The sequence below is a fragment of the Prosopis cineraria genome, unplaced genomic scaffold (assembly GCF_029017545.1).
Source record: "Prosopis cineraria cultivar Desert tree isolate PC_DT_omini unplaced genomic scaffold, ASM2901754v1 PC1307, whole genome shotgun sequence".
Classification (NCBI taxonomy): Eukaryota; Viridiplantae; Streptophyta; class Magnoliopsida; order Fabales; family Fabaceae; genus Prosopis; species Prosopis cineraria.
The window spans coordinates 1-12,806 of record NW_026556632.1 but is presented as its reverse complement, the minus strand read 5'-3'; the positions used below and the strand labels follow the sequence as shown (position 1 = coordinate 12,806).

The window sequence follows — 12,806 nt, the reverse complement described above, 5'->3', positions numbered from 1 at the left end:
ATCCCTCTCTTTACAATAAAACATTAAAACTCCTTCCCTTTCCTTCATTAAAATTCTTTTTCTCTTATTTTATATGTGGTGTGATATATGTAAAAAGTTATTTTAAGTTGAAGTGTTAGATAGTACTAGTTATGGTTTTGCTACATTACAAAAAGTGAAATTAGACTTTCACATATACAAAAATGGTTAAGGGCTATTTTTATTTTTAAATTTTATCTGAAATGTTACTAGGCACTCTAAACTCAATTGAGTCAATTATGTCCCTCAACGTTACAAATTCGTCGCCTTCGTGCCCCTGATGTTAGCTTGTCATGTTCTACTATTATGTAGGTCCTACCAATATTTTTTAGACTAAAATACATGAAACTTTCTTAAATTTTGAAGCAGTTGCATATGATTCCCTTATCTTTAAAAGTTTAAAATTAACTCCTCTAATTTTTAACTTTGTTTTCAAAACCTCTTACTAGTAGTTATATTATTTTTTATAAGGGTTAAAATGTCATTTAACTAATAAAATATTATTAAACAACATATTATATTGTAAAACTATGGCTAATTAATTTCTTATATTTTTTGAATAGTTGAGGCATAAGTAATAATTAAAATAAATGTTATTATTACCATATAAAATTTAAATATTTACTTTTGTAATAATTTTCTCTATTTTTGTTGTTGTTAATGGTGCATACTTTTCTTGCATTAAATAAATTAATCTAAAATGGTAATATTTAAAATTTAAAATATTTTAACCATGCATATTACATTAATCTAACATGAAAATATAAATAAAAATTTATCTTTTAAAACAATAAAACCACACACCATTGATAACAAAAAAATATGGATAAAACTAATATAAACATAAATATAGGAGTGTTTATGGGACGAGACAATATTGGGACACCCTTGTCCTGTGTCACGTCCCAAAAAAAAAAATCGAGACTAAATTTTTTGTCTCTTATCCTGTTTGGTTTCGAAAGTTGTTTCGTCTCGTTAGAAATTGAGATGAGATTGGGACAAGATTGGGATATCCCGCTACACCCATAAATCAGATAATGTCAGAGAAAGATCTAGATAATAATATTCATTATAATTTTAAATCATATAATTTATTAAGTTTAAAATCAAAACAACACAAGTATATAAATTACAACAATTTAAAATCAATTATTGAATTACATTAATCACAACTATACATTATGATAGCAATTATAAATGATCTCTATAGTTTAGATTATAAGAGCAGCAACAACAGACAAGCTAAGCACAACATCAAATCATTGTTCTTCTATTAAATAGATAGATGTAAGAATAAATTATATTAATATAATTAATATATCATAAAAGAAAGATATTGCCTTATTTACTCTACGTTATTAAAATTATCAATATAAAAAACTTTAGTTTTAAATAAGAATTGCACGTATTAAAATCATAATTGATATTCATTCAAAAAAAAATAATTGATATAATTAATATATTTAATGTATATTTTTAAATAAAAATTATATATATATATATATATATAATATTTGGGATGGGACGTTTCGATAGTAATCCCATATCTTATCCCATCCTGAACCTTTTTCATGTTGTCCCATAAACTCTCGTTTCAATTGTTTTCAGGTTGGGATGAGACTTGTTCCAATATGATCAAGATGATACCGAGCAATCAGGATAGATATAAGTTGAACACTCTTGTATAAATATTTAAAATTTTATACAGTAAAAATAATATTTTTTTGGTTATCAATGCCTCAGCCATCCAAAAAATATAAAAAATTGATTATAAATAGTTATATAATATAATATTTTTGTTTAATAAAATTTTTTAGTTGAATAATATTTTAACTCTTATGAAAAATAATATCATTAACAGGAGGGGAATAGGGGATTTTGAAAAATAAAATTAAAGATTAGGGTGTTAATTTTAAAATTTAAAAAATGAGAGGAGTTATATACGATTATTTCAAAGTTTAGTGAAATTTTATATATTTTAGCCTATTTTTTATAATATATAAAAGCTTTTCTCTCCTCCACTCTCTCTCTCCCCCTCCTCTCTCTCTCTTCCCCTCCTCGTCTTTGTCGGACTTAATATGAGATCTCAATCATAGAAACCTTTGGCAAGATCTCAACGAGTCGTTGAACCAAAATTAGCTAAAAACCAAAATTAGCTAAAATTTAATTTTTAAAATATTTTTTAATCTTTTAAATTGTACATTTAAATAAAATAAATATAATAGTTGATTTGTTTAAAATATTTTCATTAATTATTTAAATAGAATATAATAAATTAAGGGTATAATTGAAGCACTATATTAGACTTATTTGATTCTATTTTTTATTTTTATATTGTCAAAACAATTATATATAATGATTTTTTAGAATAAATTTTAGAAATAAAAAATAAAAAATATATTTAAATTATTATTTTAAAAATAAATCTAAATTAATGAAATAAACACTAAAAACATAATTTATTTTAAGAAAAATTAATCTTTTAATCCTCTAACTTTTAAATCATTTGTAACTCAGTCCTTCAACTATGATTCACTGTAACTCAGTCCCTTAATTATAACTCGCCTATGACTCAATCTTTTAACTTTTGAATCACTTACAAATTAGTTTCTTAATTTTTGTTAATTTTTTTTATGTTAGCTTATATCTCACATTAATAAATAAGAAGAGGGTATTTTAAAATAATATATGAACATTTTTTTATCCCTCTTATTTGATAAAAAAATTTTAAAAAAAATTAAAAAATAAGGACTGAGTTATAGGTAAATTAAAAATTGAGGGATTGAGTTACAAGTGAGTTAAAAGTTGAAAAATTAAAGATTAATTTTTTTTATTTTATTATCATAATTTTTATTAACAAAAGCATAATATTTTCCATATTTTTTCTAGCTCTATCTGACAAAAACTAACAGGCATCAACCGTTTCTCCGTCGTTAACACACCCACCGTCGCCGTTCTGTACTCCTCCGACATCAACCCATCTTCTTCAACGCTTCACCGTCGCCGTTCTCTACTCCTCCGACGTCTACCAATAATCTATTAATCTCCATTGCTGTTCGCTCAACACCTCTTTGCCGTTTCCCACTGCACTCCTATTCGCCGTCGGTCGTCATCCTTTCTCCTATTTCAGTAACTCAGAGTCGCCCGCTCTATCTCCATTGCTACTCGTGTTCCTCCATTCTTGCCCCCGATAAGAGAGGTAATGATCCATCCTTATTTTCAGGCTTCAAATTATCGCTATTGTGATTGCTTGTCTTGCTAAGAAAAGTCAATGCTTCAAATAATCGCTATCGTGTTTGCTTGTCTTATCGTCTAACTATTCTAATTTAATTATTTGGAACACTGATTTTAAATCAATGCTGCAGTAGCATCAATTGATGTTTGCTTGCCTCGTTAGGAAAAATCCAGCGTGCTCAGTAGTATCCCTGGAAAGGCTCTTGGCAGTTCCGCTTTGTAAAAATACTGTCAGGGAGTTATCTCATTTACATTACGCAAACTGAGCTTCATAGCTTATAATTTGCAGATGAATAATAGGTAGTTTGAAGAATAGATGCTGGATTTTAATTTACGAGGACCTGGAGGAATATATGCTAACTGAGTTATCAAACTCTGATTTTAATTTACATCTATTCATTTTATGCGGACATATGTACAACTGATTTTTCCCAGTCCTCATAGTTTAAAGAACACTGTTACACTGGTTTTAATCTATCTCATCTATTCGTATTTTCTTCTTTTTTTATTACTTTGTGCTGTATTTTAACTTATGATATTAGGTAGGACGAGTTCTTGTACAAGTTCTGAGTAGGAGGAGATTATATTAAAGCCTTCATTGGTGTTGTATTCATTTCATGCTGACATGCCGTTGTTACATTGTTGTGTTGTTCAATTTCCATTTGATGCTACACCTGCTATGTTGTATTGTTGTGCTGTATTTTTCTATAGATTATTGTCAGTGGAATCACTGTCTGGGATTTAGATCTCACTCTCTAGTAACAATTTTTATTTGGATTTATTAAATTGCTACACAAATCAGGTCTTAATTTTATTCTAATAACATGTAGCCTTTAATAGGCATTGAGCCTTTTTAAAGTAGGCTTTGGTTTGGTAGGCTCAAAGCCTACTTAAAACCATCAAGGCCTATTCCCTTAAGCCTTTTAAAGTCCACATATTAATAAGTAGGCCTTTAAAAAAGCTTCAAGCCATGCTAGGCCTATTGCAGGTTGATATACTGTTGTATGTGTGCACTTTCTCATGATTTTATTTTTCTTGTAAAGAAATATAAGTAATGAAAAAACCTGCAAGTGTTTTGGCAACTTAGCCACTCTTCTAGTCGTGACAAAGGTTGTGTTATCATGCTTTGAAAAAATTAGAGCAAAATACTGATGAAATGCCTGAATTAGCCATGGTAAAAATCCAAGCATGGCAACAATGAGTCAGCTGAGGTTTAACCTTTGCTAACCAGTTGCTGTGTGGATGATTGACTTGTGCAGATAAACTCTTCTTCATATACAAAAATGTGGTGTCCTACTTTTGGATCAATTTTCATATATGGCGTATTTTAAGTGCCTTTGTTAAGTAATGCTCTAATCTCGATTAAATTAGTTCTTTTGTTGGATTAAAGTAATATTATTCAATTGTGACATGATCTTGAAAAGTTAATTACTTGAGTGTGTGATTATATGCATTACCGTACGTGCATCCTGTTGTTTTCTGTAGAAAAGTGCTTATAAACTGAGAGGCTGCACCTGAAGAAACTTTAAGTACTCATTGTTCTTGGGCCCTTTCCTTGGAATTTTAACTGTTCTGTTAATTCATTATTCACGTTGTGGCATACTGTTGTCCCACCTTGTGTTTGGAACACTGGAAGAAATGGCACCAATAACATTAGGGATATTGCATTTCTTTGTTTTCTATGCATGTATACCTGTTTCCTTGATAATTCTCTGCTTTTCAGATGAAGTGATGCTTCTGTTTCTTTCACTTTTCAGACTCATCTCTTATTTATCCAACTAAGATTTCAGTATTTGATCTACTGCAATTTCCTTATATTTTCCTCATTTTGACTGAATGTGAGCTTAATGTGTCTTTTTTTTTGGCTGAGGGAGTGGAGACAGGTATGAAATGAGAAAAGAACAGGGTAGGGTAGAATGGCATGCAGCAGTAGCAAGTAGTGAACAATCCATTCTTTCTCACCCTTGCCATTCCTAGTTTGAAATGCAGGTGTTTTGTACCTCTACAAATTGTTTTTGGGTGTTAGTCTTTCAATTGGGAGGTGGGTTTGACTGTGAATTTCTTTTGCTTTTACTCAGGGCATGTTTAGGTCTTTCAACTTGGCTATTGGGTTGGCCTTTTGTTTTCATAGTTGCTCTTTGTAAATTTTCGAAGTTTGGTTCTACTTCTCATTTAGAATTTGTGTGGCCTGCTGTTGGAATTTTTGTTATATATGTGATGGGTATTTAAGATGAACTTCTTTACTAGGCTACCATTACTATAAAGACATCCTGATCGGGAATAGCAAAGAAAAAGGAGAAGGGGAAGAAGAAAAGGGAGAAATGTCGTAAAATGAGAGAGAGAGAGAGAGAGAGAGAGAGAGAGAGAGAGAGGAAGTTAGGAAGAAACATAATACAAGGACTGGTTTGGTATTTTAAATGTCAAGCCTACTCACTTGTGCTGCCCTGGGGCTATAATTATTTGATGTCCAAGATATAATAAAAGAAAATAAAAATTAATCTAGTAAATAAGAGATGTATAAGCTAAAAGTATATTAAAGGAAGTCCTCAATATAAACTCATTGTTTTAAACTTTGCCATGGACCAAATATCCAAAATATCCAAACTCGCTTGGATAATCTTGAGTAAGGGCATAAAGTTGATGGAGAATTTGTGGAGAGTAACTTCAAAGAAATTATGAGCGTCATTCATCTGGTAAAAAATTTATTATTGAAAAATGAGGGTGTTTGGATCCTTTTTACCAAAATCATGGTTTCATGATACATAATCGATTATAAATGTCTATCGAAACAGGCACTTAGTAATTCATGAATCATGTTTATCCAAAAAAAAATTGGGAATATTTACATATTGAATTTTTTTTTTGGTACTAGTTTTTGCTTGAATGGTGTGTAATGGGCTATTATACTTCTTCCCTATTCATTTTGATTACTAGCAACTTGCATGATTTGGATTGTGTTGTTTTGCAATGTTGGGAGTTGTTGTGTATTGGCATTTTGTTTATTAATCTTTTTATATTATCATCAATTTAGGAAAATTTTCGAGGCATTTGTGATGGATGTATGATATTGTAAATGACTTGGCTCAAGTTGTGTCAAAGTATTTGGAACAAAAATTAAAGGGTTAGATATCAAATATGCATATTTCAAAAATCTCAGTTTGGTCAGATGCCCCCAGTGAGTGTAATATAGGCCTGCCTATGGCTATGACTAAGGGACCTGATATATCTTGAAGATCACTAGAGAGGTACTTTCAGATTAAAAAGGGATAAAAAAAACCTACTAGAGGTCCAAAGAGAATTAAATTATTGGAAAACTTACAGAGTGAATAGCCCATTTATTTTGGAAGATTTGAATTTTGAAATATTTTAAATGTTTCAGAGACTTAAATTTTAAAGTGCAAAGAAAAATTATAATGTAATATTCTAAGTTTGATGGAGAAATTTATAATTCAATAATCTGTTTAAATTTTTTATTCTTGGGTCTTTAAAAAATACTTCGATGCTAACAATGATGCAATGTTTTTTTTTTCCTTGTGATGAGTAAATGGCATGGAAATGATTTAATTTAGGCCTTAATTTGCTTTAAGACCTTGCTGGGTCCATCTTATAGCTAGATTTAAATCTTTTTTTTAAAAATAACCTTCTGTGGCATCATTCCCCTGATTTTCATTATTGTCCAGAGGCTTCTGTCCTTAATAATTGCTAATACAGTGGTCATTCCTTCTTCTATGTATATAAAATAAACCATCTTTTGATCTATCATTCACTCATGGTATATCAATAGAAAAGTATAATATTCAATTTGCAAGGTCTCTATATTCATATATAAGGGTGTCTTCTCATGTGCAAATTAGAATTAGAATCTAGATCCCACACACCACATTTACCCAAATCACTGCCACCAAATTTGGTTTAGCTCCATACCTCTACACAGACTTGCACATACTCCCTAGTACCTTCCCCCCAGCCCCACATATGAATTATAGGGCTATTAATTTCTTACCATGTGTTAGGCCTTATTTGAAAAATTTTATCTGCACTATTTTCAGTTAATATATGTGAGTTGTAGTATTCATGGGGTGAGGCCAAAGAGAATGGAATAAACAGTGATCAATAATCTTGTGTTTAGTTAGTGACTAGGTAGGTAGATAGCCAGAGATTATATGCTTTACCTTGATATTCAAGCTAAGTAAATTGATTCATGCATATAATAATGGATGTTGCTGTTCCGGGCAATTTGTTGTTTAGTGAACCAAACGTGATAAAAATATTGGATTGTAACCTTCTCTGGTATTTTAAAGAGTATACTACTGGTGTTAGATACTTTTTGAATGTTTCATTCTTTGAAAGAAAGTTTGAACTTTGAAGGAGAAGAAATTTTTTGCCCTTGTGGTGTATGTTAAAATGGTTGTTGGGGAAAAAGTGGTGTTTAATCATTTGATAAGCAAGGGATTTGTAGAAGGCTACAAAGACTGGATTTACCTCAGTGAAGAGATAAGTCATATGGATCTCGATGGTGATATTCATGGTAATGTCTCATCTCATGAAATTGATGAGTTATTGTTTGAGACATTTAAGGCCATGTCTCAATCACTCACACAAATTATCTTATATGATACAGAATAATGTAAAAATTGTCAATAATTTGGAAATGACATATAGGCCCCCTGTATAAAAGATAATAATAGATAGGTCCCTTGAATTTACAAAATGATACATGTCTCAATGTCTTTAATCGTAAAAAAATAAAAAAAATGATTGATGAAAATTCCTTTACTTGGTCAGTAACATAGCACATTTATTAATCCTAGAAGATGAGTTATAAATATTGAACGACTGAGTTGTTAATCTTAGAAAATGAGTATCATCACTTTGTCTCAACAACTTTGCCAATAAATCTTTCACTGTTGAAATTTCAGTCTGCAATCATGCCTCCACCCTCTTCACTCCTTGCTCTTTTGTTCATATCCCTTTTCCTTTGTTTCTATTTACTTAGTGGGATTTCATAACCTCCTGCTATTTGCTTTTCTCTATTGATGGATAATTCTTTTATCATTTGAGAACAAAAATTGGAAAGAATTTATTGGGGTTTCTTTCTTTTGTGTTGCAATGTATGTCTAGATGACTTTGCATTCTCAGTGCATTTAGAGTTTGATAGTCTAATCCCATATTTTTCATGCCTGATGCATTTTTGTTTAATGATACGTTGCTCTTTGACTGCATCAAATGTAATTTGATTACATATTAATGTTGGTCTTATTCTTATTCATATAGCAAGAAGGTGTCCATGGCTGCAGAGTCAATCACTCAAGATTCAAGGAAACGGACATTGGAGGCATTGGAGAGAAGATTTGCTGTTGCAAAAGCTGAGCTTCTCACACAACAAAAGAAAGATAAAAGGAGTATAAAAGAATATGGGAAACAACATCATACTGCAAGTATTACCTCCACTGATTCCTCATCACTTTTATGTGGTCCATTGGGCGTGCCTCCTTTGAGCACATCTTCCAAAAGGGCAATTCAACTTTCAATTTTTGTGTCTTTGTGTTTTCCTCTTTTAAATTTTTCCACTTTTTATTAAAAAATAAAAAATAAAAATGCATTTTTAATATAATCTTGGTGCACACTATTTAACTGTTATATCAGCCTCACTTAATTTTGAGTGAAGCACTTACATTTGGTTGAATTTGACTCTTCCTCTTGAATGTGTGTTGACTACTGATTTTGCTTAAATGCAGAAGTTAAATGTTCTTTGGTCATTTTTAGCTGCGCGCATTAAAACAGAGCTATATGCCTAGATTTGTAGTCAATTGCTGTTTTTTCAATAGGACTATCCATTTATTTGTCATTTAAAAATTGAGGGTAATGTAGTTTATATCCAAAATCAAGAAAAGTCCATATACGGTTTCAGTATTTGTAAGAGTACTTGAAGTACCCGAGAGATCTGTAATATATGATTTTCCCAATTGGACAAAAGATGCCACTTACAGAATGTCAGATATTTTATTCCCTGGCTTTATGATGAATTTAATGTTGTGATCATTAAAATCCATTGATTTCCTAGTACCCAATGGGTTTTCAGTACGTTCATTTTGAGTTTGTTGGGAAGATTTTTATCCTCACTTTGTATTTCATGTGATACATGTGCATCTTGCTTGGTGGCAAAAGTTTTGGGATTTGTTGTTCATTTAATAATTTGCATAAGAGAAGTTTGGAAGCATCTTTGAGTGGTTTGGTTTTTGACTTATTCTCCTAACCTTGATCTTTTGGGGTATTTCACTTTCTCTGGCCAGGCTACTTTGCGAGGTACTGGACAATCCATGCAATACTACCTTTACACTTGCATGTGTACGTTTGTGTACATATGTGTGTACTAGCATGTGTACATATGTTTACCCACTGATACATACAACATACATATCTATGTTCATATGTATATGAATGTATTTAAATATACATACACATGCTTGTGCACGCATGTATATGCATCAATATTTACATATACACACTTACCTGTATGTATACATTATCTATATATGTATTGTGAACTTTTTCAATTTGTATGGACAATAAATAACTTGTAGTTCTCTATAGACAATGAAGAAGGTGGTCCAACTTATGCACAGCTCTCTCAGACTGTACATGAATATCTGCTAGCTACTAATGAGGAGGTATTGCTTTTTTTGGAACCCATAGTCAGACAATTCATAATACAACTTTCATTCTACTAAAAAGGGGGACGAAATTCAAACCTCTATTATGTAACATCATGAAGTTAACTTTCATCCTATCCAAACACTGAAATAATCGGTGATGTAATTTTAATTACAGATGTCATAAGTCCCTTTTGAAAAACACTTTTAGCATGCAATTCAAGGGTTCTGGCTAAAGCAAAGATGTTGAAGTTTCTCTATGTTTTAATGGAATTGGGAGTAATTAGTGAATTAGGATAAGGGTAGATAGGGCATTGGGACAAAAGGGAAATTAGGGTATTTGGCTAATATATGACACCAGTTGATACATGATAGAAGCCCCAAAACCTTATGGCCAAATTGTTGATTCATTTACCGCCAAACCCATACACAGATTCCCTATTTATAATGAAAATATTAGCCAAATACCCTAATGCCCCTTTCTCCCGATTCCCTAACTACACTTATCTTAATTCCCACATAACACTATATCTTCATATTTCAAAGATGATATATATAATCCCTTCTCATGAAAAATGATCCTATATTTTCCTACTGCTACCTAGAAATTTCTAAATTTCTGGTATTTGTATTTCATGGATGAACCCCAAAAAAAAAAAAAAAAACCAAAAAAAATTCCTCCTCTCACTCTGACTGAGATCATGCAGTTTTTTGCTGGGAGAGAAAGTTCAGTAAATGGTATATTACATGAGCTTCTCTAGAGGGGAGATTTGGCTCCAAAGTGCATGCAAGGATCAAGAAGCATGAAAATTGATCAACTGGTCCTTCTTGATAATCTTTCACGAAGATGTGGAGCATCTACTGGTTCTTAATTGGGGCTTTGCGAGTAAATTCAAAACGATCCAAGAAACACTTGTCTAAGAAACAACATAAAGAGCAAGGAACATTGGACCTTCCTCGAAAATTCGACAAGTAAGTTTATGTGTTCTAAACTGCACATTTAGACAAATTCTTTAGCCCATTTAGTTTTTAGTATTTCCTTAGAGTTGTAGTTGTGGAGAGTGGTACTGTCCCAATGGTGTTTCAAAGAGACTTTACTATTGGGAAAAATTTGTATACTTAGGTTTATATTCTTAAGGTGCTTGTTTCCAATTAAAACAAAACATGTGGATCTTTTATATATTGTTTATCCCATAACAAATTCTTGTTATTAATGTTATTAACACTTTAAGATCCACTTGTTTTGAGTTGATTGCACAAAAGTATGTTAAGTGTACAAGCATTAGTGCCTAAGTGTTCCCTTTGCTATTTCTTTTGTTGCTCTTAGTTTTTGGTTAAGTGTGACTGATCATTTTTCAACAACTCATTGTTATAATCTATTTGTAATGATGATATTCTTTTTCTCTAATTACAGTCCACTTGAATTACAGATTTGATAATTTCAGGCCAATGCATGAATTCTGGAAAGGTTACAGGCAACAGCTTCTTAATGCGGCTGGGTAGTTATTTCCATTTTCATCATTAACTGATTTCATATGCATGATTCCTAAAATTTATACTTGCTCTCTCTGATGATTCTTATGACCATGAATGTGGTCAAATTTTTAGGAAGAATCAACTAGCTCAATGTCTTCTTGATGCGGATCTACATGGTGCCATGATTCTAGGTTTGCGAGCAGTTGATTTTTGTCATGCTTATTTATTTTGCATTGGGTTATGTTCGCCATCAAGCATTAGCACAAGCGTACGGGTCGTTACAAGTGCAAAAATTCCAGATATATTGTTCCCCAAGGATTTAGACAAATGAGAGTTAAAAATTCACTATTAGGTTTTGGATTAGGTTGAGCAAAATCAAGAGTAATGAAAAATGGATTAAAAGTGTTTAAACAATTAAAATTTGTTGAAACCTTGACTTTAAGAGGCGAGGATCTAGGATTATCTCTCCCCTTTATATTTCATAAAACTTAATTTAATTCCTCTCAACAGATTTTAATGAATAAGTATTAGTCTAAGATTTTAATTTACTTGAAAACGTTTTCTCAAGTCATAATCAAGTATTTACAGACACTAAAATTTCCCAATCTCTTGAAAATAATTAGTGAAAACAATTTTTAAGCTCTCATCTTAATAAGATTATGAAGGATTAATAAAAATCTCTATTTTGCCAAAAAAAACCATCCATTTTTCTTTGTAAATTTCAAGTCCAGCACTATTTTATCCAGGTTTACACACTAAATTATCTCTCTCAAGCACAACTCTAGTGAACAAGATAATCGAAATGGTGATCAAGCACTTAGAAGCTTTAAGTATAGAATAAAATAAAACACATCATTAACTACCAAAAGAGAGGAATATTCAAGTCTTAATTCATACAAAGGTTTGAAATAATTCTAGAACAAGAGAACTAGCTACTCATGCTCATAAAAGAGCCACAAATAACAAAATGTTACAGCATCATATCAGAAACAAAGAGAGAAAAGGGAAGAGAAGCAGAAAAACTGAAGGAAATTCACTTGAATCTTTTCAAATCTTCAATCCTTGATCAAATCTCCCTCAAGAACCCAAACCCTAGCAGAGCAAGCCTCCAAGAACCTTTGAAACTCGTGGCTCTCTCTTCCAAGTGCCAGAATTTTGCATATGTAACGCTAGCTTCAAGTTTGATTCCAAAACGCATAGCTTCAGTAAATGCTTTTTGGCTATAGCTAATTCTTTTTTGGCTGTGGCCAAAACCTCTCGGTCACAACTTTGGCTGCAGCCCAAACGCATAGGTGAAGTTCTGCTTTCGGCTTTCGGCTGAGGCTTAATTTTTCACTCTTTGTCTTGTCTTTTTCTTAATGTAATAACTTCATAACTCCTTCTTTGCTTCTCAAATAATGTTCTAACAACTTTAGAAGGCAAGAA

The 12,806-nt window shown here is 31.4% G+C and overlaps 1 protein-coding gene across 7 annotated transcripts; it reads left to right on the top strand.

Annotated features, from left to right (window-relative positions):
- The first annotated feature begins 2,923 nt into the window (after window positions 1-2,923).
- On the top strand, window positions 2,924-11,882 carry LOC129299806 (ribonuclease MRP protein subunit POP4-like). Of its 7 annotated transcripts, none has more exons than XR_008590637.1 (6): window positions 2,924-3,217; window positions 8,527-9,767; window positions 9,847-9,923; window positions 10,613-10,877; window positions 11,336-11,404; window positions 11,514-11,882. XR_008590637.1 is itself a non-coding variant. In XM_054938281.1 (6 exons), the coding sequence occupies exons 4-6, from the start codon at window positions 10,753-10,755 to the stop codon at window positions 11,710-11,712; spliced, it is 393 nt and encodes a 130-aa protein (XP_054794256.1). In that variant the 5' UTR covers window positions 2,924-3,217; window positions 8,527-8,690; window positions 9,847-9,923; window positions 10,613-10,752; the 3' UTR covers window positions 11,713-11,882. The 7 variants fall into 7 exon arrangements, 6 of the variants coding, with proteins under 6 accessions (XP_054794256.1, XP_054794257.1, XP_054794253.1 ...); XM_054938281.1 differs by having other exon boundaries at window positions 8,527-8,690; XM_054938282.1 differs by having other exon boundaries at window positions 8,527-8,690; window positions 9,837-9,923.
- Window positions 11,883-12,806: the final 924 nt, after the last annotated feature.

Bases quoted from the DNA above. Each gene is read 5' to 3' on its own strand.
- LOC129299806 (XM_054938281.1), top strand. From the start codon at position 10,753: ATGTGGAGCATCTACTGGTTCTTAATTGGGGCTTTGCGAGTAAATTCA. The intron at 10,878-11,335 runs GTAAGTTTATGT...CTTGAATTACAG, and splicing joins CTTCCTCGAAAATTCGACAA to ATTTGATAATTTCAGGCCAA. The intron at 11,405-11,513 runs GTAGTTATTTCC...TCAAATTTTTAG, and splicing joins CAGCTTCTTAATGCGGCTGG to GAAGAATCAACTAGCTCAAT.